Source organism: Corvus moneduloides, chromosome 20, assembly GCF_009650955.1.
Source record: "Corvus moneduloides isolate bCorMon1 chromosome 20, bCorMon1.pri, whole genome shotgun sequence".
Classification (NCBI taxonomy): domain Eukaryota; kingdom Metazoa; phylum Chordata; class Aves; order Passeriformes; family Corvidae; genus Corvus; species Corvus moneduloides.
In genome coordinates, this window is record NC_045495.1 from 4,701,080 (window position 1) to 4,722,194 (window position 21,115).

Sequence of the window (21,115 nt, forward strand, 5' to 3'; positions counted from 1 at the left end):
GTGGGGACCTGTGCTGCTCACACCAGCGCTTGTAATGTCTGGCCTGCAGCTCTGCCAGAGGCCAGAATTGGCTCTCGGTGCACGGCTGGATCGCGAGGACAGCGTTAGATGGAGGGTGGAGTGAGTGAATACCCCTCTCTTCCTACTGTGCTTTCAGGAAATGTCTCTAATGCAGCTGTAAGTGTGAATGAAGTCAAAAGGATGGATCGGTGCCCCTGCTCCAGCCCACCCCACTTGTCGGGGCCCATCCAGAGTCCCCACCCTATTGTTCTGCTTCAGTTCCTCCGTTTCGGGGCAGGGGCACTGCTCTGCACTCAGCATCCCACTCCCGAGAGGAGGAGCTCTCCCGAAAACAAAGACACAGCGAATAGTTTTCCTTTCCCCACCAAGCCAACGTTCCAATTCCTCCTTCCCTTCCCTTCCCTAGGTGTGTTTGCAGCTCTTGGCCCAGCTGGAAGCAAGCAACTGCAAGGCTCAGGCCATTAATCATTTGCCAGAAGAGCTGAGTATTGGGTATAAGTAGCAGAGCTGTGCTTGCTGCTTCCTTAAAGCAGAGCAGGATCCACATGGGCTGGAGCTCAGGGCCAGTGCCGAACGTTACCTCTCTCTGGTAGGCTAATGGAGCATGTCCTGCTTGGAGCAGCCCCTCCTGGAAGAGGACATCGGCTCTCAGGCACAAGAACGTCATCGGGAGTCCCCTAAGTGGCAGCATTTCACTGTAAAGCAAAATAGAGTGTTTGTCCCTCCCTGAAGTGGCTGCTGGAAATGGTGTGAGCCGCTTCCCGCCCTGCCCCGAGCCGGGAGCGCGCTGCCAGCGCGGTTCTTGTGGCGGGGCGGGGGGGAAATGCCAGTATTGGTAACATCTCTGGGGCTGTGGTGTCGCAGCCAGCCAAGCTGTGGTGGTATTTTTCTGGTGTTATTCCATTGCCTGCTGTATCCCCACCCTCTGTTTTCAAGGGAATTCAGTGCTGGCCCCGATGGAGCAGCCAGCAGTCGGAGGAGCTCCTCCCTGCACGCGGCAGCCCCGCAAGCTGCTCTTCCACGAGGGCTTTGTTAATTCAAAGCAAAGCTGCTTCTCTTTCCACTCCCAAAGCCGAGCAGAGCTGGAGTGCCCTGAGCTTCTCAGCAGCATCCAGGGCTGGGGAGGCATGCGAGCAGCACCGGGGCAGCTCGGCACTGACATTGCTCCATCTGGCTTCTGGTTTGTGGAGCAGAGGTTTCTCATCCCATGGCTCTGACTCAGGTATCTGTTTCCTCTGATGTGGGCAGCCATCACTGGAGCTTTTGCCCTGGGCAAAAAAGCCGTTGTTTTGTGTCCCCCAAGGTGTGGTGGGAGCTGCGAGAGAGCTCCCCAAGTGCTGCCACGGCCGGACGGTGCTGTGGATCCCTGGAATGGGAAAAGCAGTGTTGCAGGAGCAGCATCTCCCGCGTTCTAAAGTTCCCCTGAAACTGGTGGGATGAGCATCCAGTTTGTGCCCTAGACTAAAAGGTCTGAAGGAAATGAAACACACACAACTTGACTCAAACCGATGCGTGCTTTAACTCAGATTTTGGGCTGCTGCTCTCCATAGGTCACCCATCCAGCTGGGTGTCAGCTCAGGCACCCTCAGCTCTGTGCTCCCCATCCAGCTCCATGTAACAGCAACACCAAATTCCTTTGGCACAGGATGCTTAGGAGGGATATTTTATGGTATTTATTTGGCTGCATTTTCCTGGCCTAACGACCTTGCCTGCTTTTGATACTGTTGTGCCACTGGCACTAACCACTCTGACCAGTTTACCTAGAGCAGGATCCCAGTTCAGCAGGTTGGGATTATCACCCGCTGAGAATCGCTGGTGTTTGAGGAAGTGAAAACCCCTGTGGGGAGGCTGCGAGCAGTGGCCAGGTGGGAGCTGTGCTGCTTTAGGAGGTTTTAGTGGTTCTCATTAAAACAGTCTCCTGTAGACTCAGTTTCCTAAAAGAAGAGGAGAAAATTCCAAATGCTTTCATCCCAGTTCAAGTATCCACCAGGGCAGGGAACTGTGGAAGTTACGGTGGGATCTCAGATGACATTCTCTGGAAAGAAAACTTAATAGAGTGCAAGTATGAAATGCTCAGCCCAGAGCAGCTGTGCCCTCTGCAAGGGCTTGGCCAGTGCCTGCACCTCTCCCTCACCTTTGCCAGGGAGGAATCAGACAGGGGGAATCAGGGGTCTGCTGGAGGAGCCCCTCCACTTTGGAAGCCTTTGGCACCTCCGTGAGATATTTAAATGACAGACAGACATATAGGGATCTGTAAATACTCATTTGGTGCCAACTAAACCACAAAGAAGATACAGCATTTGTGGTCCAAGGAAGTTTAAATATTTGTGGTCAAACTTAAAATTCGACATAAAACTCTCATCTGCGATGGAAGGCGGCCAGGAACTGCATGGAGAACGTATAAGCTGTGTAAACTCACAGAAATGGCTTCCCAGCCAGCTCTGCCAGGACCAGGCAGAATATTCCAGCTCTTGCCTCTCCTCTCCCTCCTGCTGCCGAGGTCAGGAGTCAGGTTTGTGAGAGACGGTGGGCCCATGAACACCTCGGGGGGTGGAAGTCCACTGTGCCACAGTTTCCTCTCTGCCTGAAGCAGAGGTGACACTGGAAAGGCAAGAGGTGGATGGTGCAGGCAGGGCAGGTAGGGGCTGTCAGGGTGAGCTCTGGTTTGCACCTTTTCTTTGGTATTTTTATATTGTAGATTGCCATCCCTCCTCCCCCGTTCCTGTGGTGTCAGGCTTTTCCTTCCACCACCCAACTTCCCACTGTCTCAGCACTCGGTGATACTGGCACCTTGTCCCATGGGGCAGGAATCTCTGAGTTACTCCGTGGGTCAAATCATGGGGCAGTTTCCCCTTGTCTCCATGAGGAAGTTCCTGGGAAAGAGTTATCTGCTGGTCAATCTTCAGGGTTTCCTCCTTGTGAGCCCCCCAGCTGGGCCAGCTCCCTCCTGCCACCGCTCCAGAGACACATTCTGGAACAGGGAGGGTGCCAGAAAACCATAGCACTGTCCCCACAGCATGGGCAGCCTGGACTGGGCTCCTGACCTTTTTTTTTTGTTCTCCACATATCCTGCAGAAAGGGCTCTCGCTGTCGCAAGAGCGCCCTGAGATTTGCAATCGAGATGTTGGATTGAACATTCATCAGCCGCATTTCCCAGATTCCAGGAGAGACAGATCCCAGTCCTGGCACAGGAACACAGTCTCTGGTCACCAGCGTGGCCCCATGAGCAGATGTACCTGAAAAACACCCAGGGTGGAGAGGTGTGGGGGTGGCCCTGCCTTGTCCCCAACACCAGGATCCTCTGGAGGGGTGGCCTCAGAGGAAGGGCAGCGTGTGGCTGCTGAGAGCAGAGCGGTTGCCTTTCCCTTACTAAGCAATCCTCCCTTCCTCCACCGAAGAGCCTGCTAACCACTTTCTTATCTGTCTGAACTCTGCAAAACAATCTCTGGCAAGGCAGGCATCCTCCGAAATGGCAGAGGAAATAAATTCTCCCAGTCCCCGAAAAGGAAAAGGCTGGAGGCTCCTGCGGCAGGGAGAGCAGCTCATACCCTGTGAAAGCTGTCAGTGGTGCCATGTTGGCTTTGCTGAGGATAAGGAGCTTGCCTTCCTCTTTCCCCAGCCTGGGACCGTGGGCTCGGAGCAGGATTTCAGGGATTTGTCTTCCCCAGCTCGTGTTCCGGCAGGATTTGCAAGGGAGGAGCAGAGCGGGCTCCTTCGCGCTTGGCTTTACTCTGTGGCCTGACTTTTTCTCTTTCTTTCCTTGGGAAGTTTGGGGATGTGCTGGGAGGTGGGATGGGAGAGAGCAGGGCACCGAGGTGGCTGTAACAGGGAGTCCCTGTGTGCCATCACTGTTTCTCCAGGAGTCATCTGCCTCTTTCACAGCTGTGACTTTTCAGCCCCTTGTTCACATGACAGACAATTAAAATGTGTGGTCCTGTGCTCAAGGCTTCACCTTGAAGAGTAGAAATGCCCTGGATATGTCACTGCTGTGGGGATCAGCACATGTGGCCATGGTGGGTGGAAGCAAATGCTTTCTCCAGTGAAAATTCCTGCAGAAATTCCTGCAGTGTCTCACTGGAGGCACCATTTTACGCTGTGGAGGAGCCCATGGCCCTTGCTGAGCTACTGGCAGCAGTGCCTGAGAACATGAGGAGAATCAGACACTCACAAACCAGATGAACCATCCCCATTACTCACTGGAAACTTCCTGTATCCCATCATCTTCTCTGGGACTGCTCTAGTGGGGGTAAAATTAAACAAGCTGAAGAGCCACCTCCTGCCTACGAGGTGTCGGATGCAGCCTGGAGCCAACTGCTCTGTGCTGCAAAATGCTGCTGCTCCCTGGACCTGACAGTGAGGTTCTTTAGCACATGTAACAGGTGAATAAGACATTAGGGCAAGTCTTTCCAAGCATCAGCGAAAGCCAAAAGTTGGTTTGGAATCCATCAGGAACTTTCCTCTCCAGGCTGTGTAGCTCCAGGGAAGCAGTTAGTCCCAGGCTGGGCTGTGTCAGCCCTCCAGACCATCCTGGGCACAGGAATTTTAGGTGGATCTGGAGGATGGTTTTCCATCCGGAGCATCTGCTTTGGCTTTGGTGTTGATTCTTCCACAAAAGTAACTAAAGGTTCCTGCAGGACCTTCAGAGGTATTTTGGCTCCAAGCCCCAGAGCTGCTCACAGCTTCCCCCTGTGTCACTGGGTCTCACCCTGATGTCCTACAGCTGCCAGCAGTGACAGGTACCAGAACCTTGGCAGGAATCTGTGCAGACTACTCAGGGCTTCCTCTGGTCTCTGACCCCAAAAATTGGGTGACTCAGCTCAGATCCGTCACTTTGCACCTTTATGTCACCCATGTGTATTCTCTGCATCACTGCACTGGATGAGGCAAGCCCAGCAAAGCCTGGTGATGGTGGGCAGCTGGCTCCCTTTCCGTGCTGCTTTCCAGCTTTAAAGGCCAGTCCTGGCTGAGCTGTGTGGCCTTTAAAGCTGGAAAGACGGAGGTGTTTGCCAGGCCAAAGCACATCTGCTGTGATGACTCGTCTGAGACTGTGTGCCCCAGTGCAGAGGCTGGAGCTGTGCCTGTGTGAGGCTCAGGATGCTGGGAGAGAGTTTAGGATAAGACAATGACCACACTTTCTCTTTGGAGAGTGGTTCTCCAGCAGTGGTCACGGGGAAGAGCAACTGGAATGGTTCTTCTGGACTTCTCTGTCTTCCTTGGGTGTTTTCTCATGCTCCTCTCTGTGATGGAGCATCTGGCATGGATGTGGCAGATCCTTTCCTCAGATGTGCTCTCTGGTTGGTGCACAGGATGCAGCAGTGAGATCCACACAAGCCAGAGGTGCCTTGGTTTGGTCCCTGCAGCAGCCACAGTTGCTCACTCGGGTCACACACAGCATTGCAGGCACGTGGGAACCATGTCCACCGAGCCTGCTTGTGGGATTAGTCGAAATTAAAAGTTTCTTGGAGAGACCTGTGGCTGCAGGCAGCTCTCAGCTGCTGAAACCAGGGTTACATCCAGCTGTGAGTGCCTCTGCCCAGCTGGCATGATCACCTTTGTCCTCCCTACCCAGGTGGCCAAACCCCTCCAAAGCTTTATTTGGGGCTGGGCAGAGCAAGGGGCTCCTCGGGTGGGGAACGAGCCCAGAGGAGTTGGGCTGTGATGAGTCCAGGGTTAAACCCAGCCCAGCTTCTGTGCGAGCCTGTGAGATTAAAACCCAGAAGGGACGAGACCAAACAGAGGCGTTTTCCTCGGTGCTCCTCCTCCAAGCTGGCTCCCCAGGGATGGGAGGAGGCGGCCGAGGGCACAGGGAGGCATTGAGCCATGGCCTGCCTGCATGTTTTAGCAGGGTCAGTGCAAACGTTTCAGCTGGGCAGCACAGTCGCTGCGTGGTTTAGATTGTTTGGGGCTCACTTGGTTTCAGCATCGTTCAGCTACTTCAGCTAAGACATGTTTAAAATGATGTGGCAAAAACAGTGTTATCCCGTGCTGGATAGTGCTGGAGCTTGGCTCCGAATCCTGGTCCTATCCCGTTCCCATCTCCGAATCTGGGATGGGATCTCTCCATGCTATGACTCAAACTTCTCATGTCCTTTCCCCCTTCTGAATCCAGCTGTCAGGATGTGCTGGTGTCTCCCCCTCGCACACAGGAATGCAGAGCCGGCAATGGCAGCCTGTCCTCCGAGCAATCCCTTCTCCAGAGCCGCTGCCTCCTGTTTCCTTGTGGAGTCTCAGGTTTTGCCGAGGGAGAAGCCGCCAGGATCCCTCCACACACCTCCAGCAGCAGCGTGGCATTGCCAGAAGCTGCCGTGGGTGTGCGGCAGCCCCCTCCAGACCATATTCTCCCCCCGGGATGTGGCAGGTCCCCGCGGCTGAGCAGGGCTCCCCTGGCCAGCTGGCTGCGCTGCCGGAGGCTCTTTGGACTAGCTGAAGGAATCTGCATTCCTGCCTCCCAGTTGTTTGCTCTTTAGGACGCTGCGTAAAATTAACAAGTTGTAAAAGTTGATTGAAGGCGGCGGAGGGTGTGACAGCGATTTTCGGAGCTGCGAGAGAGCCGCGTGCGAGCAGTGGGGCCGGCCCGAGGGCAGAGGCGCGGCCCCCCCCCCCCCGGCTCCGGGCGCTCCTCTGACCCAAAGCGAGAGCGGGGCTGGTTTCTGGTGGTGTCACCCCGCCAGCACCAGGTGCAGGTGTCCCCTCGGGCACAGTGCTCTCAGCTCTCGGAGCGAGGCCCTTCCCTCCCCTTAAATCTCCTGGAGGACACGTGGTGATGTGGTGTAGGAGTCCTCTGCCCTCCACAGCGCTCAGGAAAGCTTTTCCATTCTGCCTGTTTTATCAGTGGGGGAAGTACAGCCCCGTAGAGGGAGTCAGCTTCATTAGATCTGGGAACCCCTGGTTAGAGTGGGGAACCCCGCTCACGGCTGGCAGGAGGTGACACTCGTGAGGTCGTGGTGGCACTGGCACTGCAGAGTGGCTTTGAAAACACAACAGCTGGTACAGTTAATGTGCAGCCCAGTGGGTCTCTACAGGCAGTTAGCGCGTGTTAATGTGTGTCCCGCTGTGTCTTACTCAATGATCGGTATGTTAATGTGTGACCCATGAATTAGCAGTTGGCTAATGAGCCTCGGCAGCGTGGCCAAGCAGCCGCCAGCCCCCAGTGGGTGGCTGGTGCTGGAGCTGGTGGTGAGCCTGTCTGATGGAGCAGGAGATTGGAAACGTCTCCCCTCCAGTCCCGATGGGATCAGGCTGGCAGTCGGGGCTGCTGCAGCTGAAGCCAGCTCGGTCCCACGCCTGGTCCCCAGCCACGTGTCCCCGAGAGGCACCGCGGTGGCGAGGGGCTCGGCGGTGGCGCTGGGGAACTGAGCCCGGGTCACGGACTGGGGCACCAGACCACTTCAGCAATTCTCGGTTTCGGTTTTCCTTTGAGAGCGGCTGTGTTCGTGTCAGGCCCATTTTCATACCCAGCAGTGACTCGGAGCCAGGCTTTCAGTTCCTGCTGTCGCGCTGCATGGTCAGAGGGGGAAGGGCTCTATCCCCCGCTGGGGCCGGGGTGTCTGCTGCCACATCATCGGTACATCACCACCGTGTCATTTCATACTCCCATTCCTTCGGGAAGGTCAGGCACAGCTCCTGGTGTCCTCACCACGCTCCGCTGGCATCACCATGAGTGCCTCCACGGCCATCCCGCTTATCCCGGCGCTGCCACTCGCGTTTCCACTCCGAAACAGGAAGTTTCTGACCAAAGAGGGTTGCTTGGTGGCACGCAAGGTCCCTCTCCACCGCTCGAGAGAGACCTGGGTGCCAGTCACGGGTCACTTCTTTCCCAGCCTGGCTGCCGGCAGCCTGGGGCTCTGCCGCGTCCTCCCCGAGCAGGGCTGCACGTGACGGGGATGTGCGGAGCATTTGCTCCTTCCCTGTTTTTCATTCATGTGGGCTGGAAAAATGTGTTCATGAGACGAGTTGCTGTGGCATTATGTCATGGGCCTTTGGTTGGGCTCTTTTCTCCCCAGCAGATGAGCTGGATTTAAACATATGCTGTGCTGGCTTGGCAGGAAATCTGGTGTTTCCTACTGGTTTCTTCTTCAGGGGAGGAAGGAGTGATCCCACCTGCCCTTGTCCCCAGCCCCAGCCAAGGGTGAAGGGAGCTCTTCTGCATTTTGCCCGATCATTCCTGATCCAAGAGGCTCAGATTTAAGCCTTCGTGGAGCAATGGCTGCACTGCAGCTGTGTCAGCACCCAGCCCCTCCTGAAAACCTCATGGATGTGGCTTTTATTTCTAGAGGCGTCTTGAGAAATCCCTCAGGAATGGTGTCAGGATGAGGCACCCATCTCTCCCCCACCTATACAGCCAGTTCCTGTGTCCCCTTCCCTGCTGCTGCTGCTGTTGGCCACATCCTGGCATCCCCTGGCACGTGGCTGGTGGTGGTGGGCACTTTGTTTGAGCACAACAGAACTGCAGATACCCAGACTGGAAAAACCCTGGGCAGAAGTTACCCTGTGTGAGTCAGACTGGGTCTCCATGGCATTAGCCTGTGGAGCTGGGGGTGAAGCCAGTGGTGAGGTTTCCACCACTTCCCTCAGCTGCAGCCCAGAGCTCTCAGGAACTCACAGGAGGGATGTTTCCCATGACAGCCATTCCCACTTTGCTCGTGTTCTCTTTCCTTTGGACTTTCCTCTGCACGCAGTCGTTCCTAAAGGAGAGCCAGGAGGATGGGAATTTTCCTGTGGTGACACTTGGAGGGATTGCTCCTGGCTGGGTGTCACAAGCAGCAAAGGGCTGTCCTGGGAAAGAGGGTCCCCAGCAGCTCCTGGAACTGCTGAGCTGCTGTAACCTTGTCCTTTGCTCACCTAAGTCCCATTGGACACATTTTATAGGTGCAGAATCAGTGATTATGAATCTTTTGCTCCTCAAAATACTAATTCTTGTGATCACCCTGCTCACACCACCTCCCTGCAGCAGCAGCTGCCTCCACGGGGAGGACTGAGGAGGACAGGGCTTCTCCTCCCCCTCCACGCAGGTACAGGGAGACACAGGATTCCAGGGGGACACCTTCAAACGGAGGCAACCCCGGCTGTGGGTGCACGAGGGTGCTCCTCGTGCCGGCAGTAGCCAGGGTGGGAGGTTGGAGGTCAGAGGAGGGTCAGGTTTTTGACACGCACTGCAGCGACACGGTGGTTAAAATTAGCCCACAGAGAGGAAACTGGCAGTGCTGTGGAAGAGCAGAAGTTTCCTCTCACGGCAGCCTGGTGCAGCGGGGCCGGTGCGCTGCCAGCCCTGGCTCACCGAGGCACGGCCCCACTGGGGACAAGCTGGTGTCCACCACACCGGGACCGGGCCTGCCATCACATGGTGTGTGTCCCTGGCTGTGGGGCACTGACCCTCTCTCCAGCTTCAGAATCCCGGTCCTGGGAGCCTGCAGAGACCCTTTTGGGATGGGGGTCTCTGAGACTGCTTTGGTCTACGTGCACAGCAAAGCAGGAGAAGCTCGGGCATCAGCACAGGTTTTGTGTCTGTAGTGTGTAGTGCTTTTAGTCTCGTTCGTTGACTTTCTGCCTATAAATCTGCAGCTCCCTGGGGGTGGCACCGGTCAGCAGGAGGCACCAGGGGAGAGCAGTGCAGGTGCAGAGCCCTGCTGCAAGGGGACCAGGGCTGAGCCAAGGCCAGGCGTGGCGGAGGTGCCGGCCGAGGCTGTGCCGCGCGGGACGGGGCTGTGGAGGCACCGGGCTCCCGCGCTCTGGAAACTCCATTTGAGAGCCTCATAAATTGGATAATTACCCAAGCTATTGAGTTTCCTTCAGGCCAGATCCGTCCCAGCCTCCCCAATGGGGCTCCCCAGTTGGTCTGTGAGATGAGCCTGTGGGATGGGGTCAGGCTGGAGGTGAGGAGGGGCTCAGCTTTTCTCAAATGCCCTCACCCTCTCACTCTCACACCTGCATCCCTCCACAGCCTTTGGGGGGCAAATCCAGCAATGAAGCCAAAATGAAACAGAGGGCTAGGCCACATCACTGATCTCTCATGGTTCAGCAGGATTTTCCCCCATTTGATGGGGCTGGGCATGGGGCTGGCTGTGCCCTGGCAGTCCTGCAGCCCTGGGGTGCACACAGCAGGCAAGACAGGATCGGTGCTGAATGTCCTGACTTTGCCTGCTTCCTTTTCCCTGGGGACTACAAAGCAAGGCAAACCCCTTCCACCCGTGTTTAGAAGAGAGGCGTGCTGCACATCCCCGTGGTGCTGCCTGCATCCCACTGGGCCTTCTATCCCGAACATTTTTCCCTGGTCGTTACTCATCCGCTCCCCTTTGCACTGACTTTGTTTTCCTTTCCCTCTCCCCAACCCCCTCGTCCTCACCCCGTAGGTTATTGCAGCCGACTGCAAGAGGGTCACAGTTCTGAAGTATTTCCTGGAAGCCCTTTGTGGACAAGAAGAGCCTTTGCTGGCATTCAAGGGTGGAAAATATGTGTCAGTGGCACCCGTCCCAGACGCCATGGGAAAGGAAATGGGAAGCCAAGAGGGAAAACAACTGGAAGATCAGGTACCGTGCGGGAAGAGCGCGCCTCGGTGAAGGAAGAATCACCCCTGTGGGGCCCAGCCTCTGCCTGCCCTGCAGCTCCCGCTATTTATAGCTGGCCTAGCTGCGTGTGCATTTTATGGGGGGAGGCGGGGGGGGCAAATGGTGCACAGCCCTTGTCTCCCGAGTGTGCTTCGCTCGTGCCCTTTGCTGCCAGCCCAGCCCGCCTGCCTCTATCTCGCGCGCCGCTATGAGTTCCAGATGCTGCTTTCTTCATACCCAGGGTGGGGGGAGCTTTAATAACGTGCAGCTCCGCGGCCCCGGGAGAGGAGGTGGGCGAGGGGGTGTCAGGGTTCAGCTTCAGGATCAAGTTTATAGCGGTGGAGCTCGTTGTGGCGGAGGCCTGAGCTCCAGCCTCCAGCACACGTACAGGAAGAGCTGACATTGGCGCCCCATCCCTCCCCTGCCTCTCACATCCTGATGTGATTAAGGAATTCAACTCTTGTTTTTCTGCCCTTGCTTGTTCCTGTAGGCCTTGCTTCACTCCAGGCTCCGTGTGTGTGTTTAAGGGCCCTGCCAGCCGCTCTGCAGGTTGACTCCTTTCTTCTGTTTAATCTTGCAGTTGGAAAGGCCAGGGAAACAGGAGAGAGGAGCAGAGGCGTTGGGAACGGGAAGCTGGGTGGCCTGGTGCTGCCCAGGCTCGCTCTGGCTCCCCTTCCTGTGCTGGGGCTGGGCACTCAGAGCCAGAGGGGTATCACCCTTGTGCAGGGACAGCACCTTGTCTCTGTCCCATGGGAACTGAAAGTCAGGGAAGCCCAGAGCAGCACTGTGCTCAGCACCCTCCTTGTCCCAGCTGAGCAGAGGACAGCAAATCCCCAGGCAGCAGGAGTTGTCTCTGTAAGGTGGGGGACCTGGATCTTTGTCTGTGCTGGAGGTTTTCAAGCTGGCATGTGGGATATGGGGGGATGTTTAGGTTCTTCCCAGTGTCATGACGGGGATGATCCTGTTCTCCAGAAGGGTCCTTTTGTTGGGCCAGTCCCTCCAATTGCTGCTGTGATCAAGCACAGCACAAGGATAGCTCCCTCCTGCCCTGTCCCTACAGCCTCTGCTCAGCTGTGGGAATCTCTCCATGAGCTCGTTATGCAACCCAGGAGCTTCCCTCTTGGGCTCTGATCTCAAGAGAGCTTCCAGCTCGCCAGAGTGACCACCACCACTGTGGGCAAGCAGGTCCTGACCCACCACAGCAGATCTGCAGCAGACAGAGGCTTTTCTCAGAGGCCCTGGTGTGACACTCTCCCTCTGGCAGCATCCCCCCATCCCCTGTGGTCCAGGCAGAGGGAAGTGAGCCTGAGGGCTCCCATCTTCCTTGTTCCCATGGCTGAAAGGTCACAAGGAGAGAAGAGAAGGTGGTTCTGTGGCCAGGCGGGCGCGCGGTCTGGGTGAAATGATCGAGTGCACGACTGTGCAGTGCTGGGGTTGTTCTAAATTAAGACCACGAGTCCCTTCTGCTGACATGTGTTGTGGCAGCCTGCACAGGGCAGGGAGTGTAGCCCTGCTCTTACCCCTCTGTGCAGGATCTGTCTCCTGCAGCCCTCCAGGGGCTCAGAGCAGGTCTTTCTGGCCAGGTGCCATCTAGGAACTCTTCCCAGCCCCATCACAACCCTTGGATTTTGTGCAGAGAAGGGAGGATGGATAATGGCATGGCTTGGCAAGGCCACCCACGATCACTGGGGAGCAGAGCAAGGTTTGCTGTATGAGATGAGGGGTCTGCAGGCAGCAGTGGAGAGCTGGGCTCCTGGGCAGCACATGTGGGACATGTGTTGAGGAGCAGGGACTTGTGGGCTCCCCTTTGGGTGTGGAGTGACTGGGGAGAGCAGCAAAGCTTGGGCAGAACTTGGCTGTGAGTGATGCCCAATTGGACACCAGCCACCACCTCCCACCCTCCTGTATCCCAGAGATTTGGGCACGTGGGGACAGGACAGTGTAGCCTCCACCTAAGGGAGGAACAGCATGGCTCCTTCTGGGGTGTCCAGGCAGTGCAGGCGTACTGGGAAGGGTCTGCAGAACTGGTGGGGAACTCCAGGGAAGGGTCTCTAGGAGAGGAAGAAGATGCAGTATGGTCCAGATTGTGCTCGTGTGGGCGGGAGGTTGGAGACTTCATCATTGATTGACTTCATCAAAGACAAGGTTCCTGGACAGCAGGAGCGTGGCAAAGGCTGACTAGAAGTAGGGTGGAAATGTTAACAGAGGAAGTCATTAACTGTTGAAATGTGCGACCTTGAGACACAATGGATGCTCCGTCATGTGGAGCTTTAAAATCAAGATTTTGAGCATCTCCTTCTGAAACATCTGTTCCAGAGCAGCTGGAAGTTTTGGGGTGGGTGCGGGAATCTCTCTGGCCTACTTAAGAGATCAAAATGGAGAAGGGCACCTGAGTTCATGAGTCTGAGGTTCCTTGTCAGGATGAGCAGCCTTTGTGCCCTGTGGGATGAGGCGGCAGTGTTAGAGGAGCCTCATACAGCCCTGGTGCAGGGAGGTGGGAAGAAGCAGCCTGAACAGGGATGTGCAGCCTGAACAGCCAGGCAAAGCAGAGAGACAGGGAAATACCATGATTTCACAGAACTGGAGGCTATAAAACATCAGTGACTCACCCAAGGCTGTGGGAAGAGTTTTCCAAGGTGAGGAAGAGGGTGTGATTTTAGAACAGAGCATTAAGCTGGGCTGCCCCTGCCCTGCCTGGTCGCTGCCTTTCCTGCCCTGTTACCTCCTGTCTCACCTTGTCATTTCCTGAATGTTTACTATTAATTTGGCTTCTTTTGGATGTTTAGACATAGTCACCCGTCAGCAAGGGGTGATGGACTGTGCCTGACAGGGATTTATCTGCTGGAAAAGGGAGAGCAGAACGAGAACGATCCCTGCCGCCAGCATCCCTTACAATGATTGCCCTTCTGTTTTTCTCTCTTTCTGCATTTCCTGGAAGAAGGAGGATGATGTGAGGATTGAGGCCTTTGAAGATGACTCTGAGACTGAAGGCAGTGGAGGAGAGATGGACATCAAGGAGCTCAGAGCCAAAAAGCAAGCGCTGGCCAGGAAAGTTGCTGAGCAGCAGCGCCGTCAAGACAAGATTCAGGTAGGATGAGCTGATCCCACCTCACTGTGCCAGTGGTGCACAGCTGTTTTCCTATCATGCTTCAATGGCCTCTTGGGATGTCTGTCCCATAGCACCTTGACCTTCCTGGGTGTAATGCCACGTGCTGCCTCTGTGAAACCCAGCAGCAAGCTCAGCTTTGGCCCTTTGGAAGGTCCAAATCTGTTTTGCTGTCCCCCCCTGGGCAAGATCTGCCCTCCAAGGCCTTGAAATGAATGTTTTGGGGACCCTCTTGAAGCCAGACACAGCTTCCCTGTGGAGCTGCCAGCACACCCAGGAGTGGCAGGGCAGTGCTTTAGCTGCTGGCTGTAGCGCTGTGTGTGCCAGGCAGTGAGCTGTGCCCCAGGGCAGCGGCTCCTGTGTGTGTGCCAGTGAGCTGTGCCCCCACCCAGGGCAGAGGCTCTGTGACAGCGAGATGTGGTGAGAAATCAGCCTTCCTGTGCAGCGGGGCACAGGCAGACAGGGAGAGGGTGGGACGTGAACGGCAGAGTTCACGCAGGAGCCAGCGGCGGAAAAATAGTCTGCGAAGGGCTGCTGCAGCCAGAACGTTGCCATCGTTATGGGGACAAACAGACGGGATGCAGGTGATCCTGGCCTGGCCCTGGCCTGATGTGAGCGTGTTTCCCAGTGGGAGCTGGTGAAGTAAACTGGTTGGACTGGGAGCAGACGCCTGGCGATGCACCCTGTTGCTTTAAGAGCAATCTCACATGCATGGATGGCTGTTGGCTGCCTCCTCGCTCGCAACCCCTCTTCCTCCAGCCTCGCAGCCCAGATGAGGATTTCTCAGCAGAGGAAAAATTCTCCCTGGCTCCCCTCCCCCTCACCTCCGCCCTCTCTAATGCCCAGGGCCCTTCACTTCCATAATTCTTCATTTTCCAGCCTTGAACGTAAGCCAGACACATCTGTCTGGCCATATGCGTGAACTCTGCAGTGTGTGCCGAGGTGGTTGTAAAACAGGGCTGCTGAAGGCCCTACTGGGAGAGCCTGCACATGTGTACCCTCGGGCTACTGGCGCCGGGCCCAGAACCACTGCGCTTCGCTTTTCCAAACCCACCCCAACCTTTTCAGATTTCACCTTTTTTCTCCTTTTTTTTCTTTTCTTTTTTTTTTCTTTTTTTTGTCTCTTTTTTTTCTTTTTTTTTTTTTCATTTGAATTCAGAGCAATTCATATCAAGGCGAAGGTAGAAGTTTGTGTGCCGGGAGGGAGGGGCCGCCCCCGCAAGCGAGTCCATTATTGTTGGCAGGTACCTGGGTCACGTTAATACAAGGAGGAAGAAAGCAGCAACCAAACGAGTGAGAGATTGGAGAGATGGGCTGTAAATTAAAGTGGCCTGAAGCCTTCCAGCCTCCCATGGTTGTTAAGCGGGAGGTGTAAGTAAATTCCCCACTTCCCACTGCCTTGTACAGACACAGCAAACAGGAACTGCACATGTTCGGGGAGGGCAGCGCGCAGCAGATCCCGGCAAGCGGCGCAGCTGCAGCGGGGCCCCCCGGGATGGCCGCTGCCCATTCTGCGGGGAGAGTGGGGGCTGCCTGATGTTGTCAGGGGCTTTCTCCCCCCGGCCTGCTCCTCCCTTCCTCCCCGGCCGTGCTGGGGCCGATGCTCGCAGGCAGAGCGAGGTCAAAATGAGGGTGTGGGCAGCTTCAGGGGCTGCACAGCTGAGAGCTGAGGTGCAGTTGGAGTCTGAAGGCGCGGGGTGGAGGAGAAGTCCTTGGGGTTTCGGTAAAGTCATCCAGGCCGTAGCTGGCTGGGAATGGCCTGGAGCAGAACATGTGTGCTTGCCCCAGTCCTCTCCCTGCCTGGGTACTGACCATGCAGCTGGAGTGGTGGAGGAGCTCGAGTGGAAAACGCTGCCAGGGGAGGCCAGGTTGGAGCCAGCTCAGCATCCACCCCCTCCACTTTCCCTCATAACCTGTGATCCTTGACCTTTCTGCTCTTCCCAGCTGATTTAGTGTTTCATGGGAGCTGGGGATCTTTTCCCTTCCCTGTTACAGCCTCTCATTCACTGCCCACCTAGGGAGTGTCAGCTGCTCTCCAAGTCATCCTTTCATTTTTCTGGGGACACGCCAGAGCTCCATCCAAGTCCGGCAGATGCGGCTCCTGTCTCAGCACACAGGACTCAGCTCCCCACACAGCAGTGGGACTCGGGTTCAGGCTCTGTGGCTGCCTCCTGTAGAATCTGTGATGGTGTGTGCAGTGCCCCGGGGTGCAGGACAAAGCCTTGGCTATCTGGTTTCTTTCTGTGCCCAAGGAGAGTGCAGCATCACGGCCTCACCTGGGACTTGCAGAGTTGTGCCTCTCATGGGTAAAGTCACTGCTTTCTCCCCTGCAGATTTTCCTGCCTTTGCCCTGCTCCCCAGTCTCTGGCAGCCCAGCTCTGCTGTTGATTGACACCTTGAGGGGAATTTGAGCTTCACTGCTCTCCTTAGGTCCCTGTGCCTGTCCTGGCTGTGTACAGGACTGTGGCTTGAGCTGCTGGGGTAGCACAGGTCCTGGCAGGACAAATGGCAAACGGGGTGGCCCTCGGCCAGCACCAGCTTTAGAGAGAGCTCAGCTCAGCTCCATTTCCCCACGTGAGCACAGACTCCAAAACCATTACTCTGAAAGATAGATGAGAGCAGGGTCAGGTCTCTTGTGTCCCTGGGCAGCTCTAGATGCAGAGCAGCTCCCTGGCTCCACTGCCAGCCTGCCACTGCCCTCACCACATGCCCACACTGGGACAGAGCTGGTGACAGCTGGTGACAGCAGTGATGCATCAGGACCAGGTGAAAGACCAGGCACATCTCTGCGTGCTGCCCAGGTGTTCGGAGGGAGGAGAGGTCAGGCAGGCAGGTGGACAAGAAGAGGTGGCAGCGGCATTGCTGGGGCAGGCAGCACACTCACTCAGGGCTGTCCCCAGCCCACAGCATGTCCTGCTGCTTGGCCAGCCCTCGGTCCATGCTGTTCAGCGTCCCCTGTCCTTTGTGCTGCCGCCGTGCGCTGGGAGCGGTCGAGTTTCCTGACCGGTTGAAAACATCCCACCTGAAACATAACAGGCTCTTCCTCTGGATGCTGCTATTGTTTTGCTCAGCATTACAGAAGCAGCTCAACCGGGGCGGCCAATTATGACATGTCTTCCCAAAATAGCCGCTCTCCTGTCCTTTCTGAGCCCACGGAACGGCCGCCCCCTTAAGATGCAGCCGCTCCTTTGTGGCGGTAGTGTGAGTAAGTGGCTAAATTTAGCCGTGTCCCATTCACGCTCTCCCTCCCCGCAGGAACAATGCCGCGGGCGCACACGCGGCCGGCTCAGCACCTGCCTGGGAGTCGGTGCCTGCTGCCTGCGGAAGGCGCACACCCACCCACGGCGGCTCCGCCACGGCGGCGGCCCCGGTGTGCTACCAGGCACGGGGCACGTTTACTCCCGAGGAAGACGCTGGGGACGAACCTTGGGAGGAGGAAGCCCTGGAGCAGAGAGGCTGGAGGAGGCATTGTTCTCGGCCCTGGAAAATGCGATCCCCGCGGAGCGCTCGGAGCTGGAAGGGGCAGCGGCGCCGGCTTTGGGAGCGGGTGGTGGCAGGAGAGAGGTGGTGGCAGGATGGTGGTGGCCCTTCCGTCCTGGCGGAGCGGCGTGACCCCGTGTGACCTGTCTCGAAGGCAGCGGGGCAGTTTTCTCTTCGGCCTCTCTGCCATCCTGGCACCACGGGCAGAGGAGTTCTGGGGTCCGTGTGCGGAGCTCCAGGGTCCGCGTGGAGCCCTCTCCTATTCTGGGCTGGTGGCGGAGACCCTCAGTATGCCCCCCTGCCGCTCTGCACAAAGTCCTGGCTTTTGGGGGACCCCTGCCTTGCCCACGCTGGAAGCCCTCACTCGGGCATCGACTTCCGGGGAATTCCCCAGGTGATCCCAGCTGATGGATGAGCTGGGAATTTGGGACCGTGTGTGCAGAAGTGTCTGATCTCAGTGCTGCCACCAGCTGGGGCAGCCGGGGGAGCCACCTCCGGCTCCGGCCCAGCTCCTGGGAGAAGCCCCCGTGGCCGGAGCAGCGGGATGGGCAGGGGGCTGCGGGTGGGAGCAGCGCTGACACCGCAGTGTGCGGGTGCAGGAGGCGAGGGGGTGGAGCTGGCAGCCCAGGGAAGGGCAAGGAGCCCCCGGCCTCAGAGGTCCCCTGCCATGTCCAGCACTGTGGGGTCACCCTGCCACTGAGTTGAGCCAATCCGAGCCTATTTGTTTAACCCAAATAAGCCGAAGCTAAAATCCGGCTCTCCCAAAACACTTGGGCCAGGGCGAGGCTGTACCTCCGCTGTTCTATCCACCCTGCGCTCCCCAGGGTGATTTCCAGACCCCACCTCCCAGCAGGACACACAGGCCACCATCTCCCTGTCCTCGTTTTAGGGAAACTGAGGCACGGTGGGACCAGCAGCTGGTTTCTGGCAGCCCTGGCAGCACAGAAGCCAGGTCCCAGACGCGGGCATCCCGATTCACACCCCCATGCTCCCCTTCCTCCCCACGGGACCGTGCCTCACGGACCGGCAGAAGGGTTAAGGCAGAACTGGCCTCCCCGGTTCTGCTGCACATGGGCTCCCTTTCATCTCTGGCGTGGGGCCAGCCAGCGTCCGCATGAATCACAGGCCACTCCTCTCTCCCCCAAACCCCTTGGCCGGAGGCTTCTGCAGCCTTTTACTCACACAAACAAAAATAAATCTCGCTGCCGGCCTCTGAACTCTGCAAAGGCGAGTTTCCCTCTGGCTCCCCGAGCAGCCCGGAGCTGTGCACGGGGACTTGGCACGCTCCCCGCCGACCTCGCTCTTTCACTCCCGGCGCATCCTGTGTCCTTCTCTCACCGGGCGGCCTGGCGAGCGGAATGGGACGTGACGGCCGGCACAGGCGTTGCTGGCGGCTGCCAGGAATCGGCCGGGTACAGCCGCGAGGGCCGCCGGGGCAAATGCCACCCACGAGGGTACTGCCCTCCCCGCCGTCACCCCCATGCCCCCTGGCCAGAGCGGCCTGCTCACACTCCTGAGGTCACCTGCATGGGCTGGGGTGAGTCACAGGCTCAGGAACCATATTGGGGTGCAGGTGGGGGTCCCCTCCTGCCACCAGCTCGTGTTCACATAGGACTGTCACTGTTCAGTGGAGACTGCGTGGTTTCACCCCCACTTCCTGCAACTTCAGGGCCATTGACCTCTTTGGCCACCACACAAGGGACTTGCCACTCTCTGGGTCTCTGCATTGGTCGATGGGGCCCTTCTCCATCTCCCTAAGGCAGGTGGAGCCAGGTCTGGTGCCTCCCAGGGACGAGCAGCTCCTGTCGTACCCCAAAATCCTGTGGAGACACCCCACCTGCTGTTCTCCTCGTGGTGAGGAGGCAGCAGCAGCTCCACGCTGGAATTGATTCCATGTTGTCCCTGACTGTGGCTCTTCCTGTGCCGCCAGTGAGTGCCAGGGCAGAGCACAGGCAGGGATGGCATCTAGCACGTGGCTGATACAGAGCTTCAGCCTGGGGACACTGGTGTGTCCCCTGTGTGATGGGGAAGGCATGTCCTCATGCTGGCATGCGGCAGACAGGACCTGGCCTGCTCCCTGCTCTGCCTGTCACCCCTCAGGGTCTGTGGCAGCCACGTCCCCAGGACCAGCACTGCCAGAAGGAGGGTGGGAGGCACGTGGTGAGGTTCTGGTTGCTGCCTTGCCTGGAGACACTTGTGGGAGGTGGCAGCATCAAGCTGCCTTGATTTAAAGCCAGATGACAACACTTGGAAATGAATTAAAAACCACTTCTTTCCATGGCCACTCCTGGCCCATGCAGCTCGTTGTTCTAGGGCGCCTCCGAGGGTTCGGCATGACTGAGGGAGGGTTGGGATCCTCACCGTGGGCAGGGGGAGCTTCCCATAACATTGGGCAGGAGAGGGTCAGTGGTCACCACGTGTGCCCAGGGCACATCTGGTGGGTCCGAGCCTGGTCTCAGAAGGGTTTGCATGGTGGCTGTGTTCCTCAGCAGCTCTGCTGTGCTCCATGGGTGACCGGTTCCTATTAGAGGCAACAAACATCAGCGAGTCCAGGGAAGCTATTTTTAAGCAGAGGAAGCACTAGAATAGCATCCTGAGTTTTTTAAGCCTGTGACTTACTAAAGAGCCCAAGTCCTTCGAGAGCCTCGAAAGTCATACGTGAGCTCTGGCGTCCCATTTTGGCAACTAGCATTGGCCAGAGGTCCAGGTGCAGCCCAGAGGGCATCCAGCGAGCCCCAGCAGACCCTCCCCCTGTGAGTGTGAGCATGTCTGGTCTCTGTGGGTGTGACAGGCTCGACCAAGGACAGTACTGTGAGTTTTCAGGGCTGGAACCCACCTGGTTTCCCAGCTGGATGGAGTAGGAAAAGGCAAGGCATGTGCAGGAGGTGGTAGGACAGTGAGGGAGATACTCAGCCAAGGATCCCTGCCCCACAGACCTCTGGCTGCCTGCTTGGGGTCCCTGTGTTAGGAGGCTGTTGGCAGGACTTATACATCCCAAACTGGTTTGTTTTGTCTGTTTTCACCTTGACCTGTTTCCATGTGAAGCCCCAGAACCCCTGTCCTCCCTCCCTCTTGGCACTGGTGCAGATGATCCTGGCAACTGCCAGTCCCACAAATAGGGCAGTTCCCAAAATACCTCCGTTTTCAGTTCTCCCAGAGCCTGGACAGAGCTGTTTTTCCAGGAGAGTGCTTTCTTGGGGGCTTTTGCCATCCTGCTCACATGTGTAATGTGGGCCTGCAAGAGCTGACGTTTGGGGTGTGCAGGTGGGATGGATGCAGCCTCCTCCCAGTCTCCTTCACATGGATTTGTACGTGCCAGCCAGGCTTATCTTCTGCTCTCAGGTCCACAGGTCATAGGACTGACATCCTCCTTACTCACCATGTGTCCTTCCTTCTCCTCCAGGCCGTGCTGAAAGACCAGAGCCAAATGAGGCAGATGGAGCTGGAGATCAGACCTGTCTTTCTGGTCCCAGACACCAATGGTTTCATCGACCACCTCGGCAGTTTGGTCACGCTGCTGGACTGCAGGAAGTTCATCCTGGTGGTGCCCCTGATCGGTGAGTAGGGCCAGTGCTGCGGTGGGGGCTTCCCCTCTCCCCCAGTGTGGTCTGTCCCTCCAGTCTGGCTCCCTCTCTCCATGCCCCACGTGCCCGCAGTGCCTGTGTGGTCTGGAGCTGGTCAGCTCATGCCGTGGGACTGGACTTCATCCTGCCCTGTCTCATCCCAGTCGTTGTTGGCATTCCTTCAGCCCCTGTCACCCTGCTCCCTCCCTGCCAGCCCTCTGCCCACAGCACTCAGCAAACTTCTCCCGGTGCATTTGGGGGTACCAGGGGCCAGGAGAAAGCAGATGGGTGTTAAACGGGATTTGGAGGGGATTTCCAAGGGAGGAAGGAGGAGGAATTGTTAAACAATCAGAGCAGATAGCTTATCCCAGCTGAGCTGGGGCTTAGGCAGGCTGAGCAAA

General features: G+C 57.2%; 1 protein-coding gene across 1 annotated transcript in view; it reads left to right on the top strand.

Moving 5' to 3' along the window:
- The window catches only part of SMG6 (SMG6 nonsense mediated mRNA decay factor), a 105,738-nt gene that overhangs the window by 77,650 nt on the left and 6,973 nt on the right, over positions 1-21,115 (top strand). Inside the window, 3 exon segments of the mRNA XM_032129869.1 lie at positions 10,371-10,547; positions 13,507-13,653; positions 20,555-20,708. Of these exon segments, the coding sequence (XP_031985760.1) occupies positions 10,371-10,547; positions 13,507-13,653; positions 20,555-20,708 (478 nt within the window).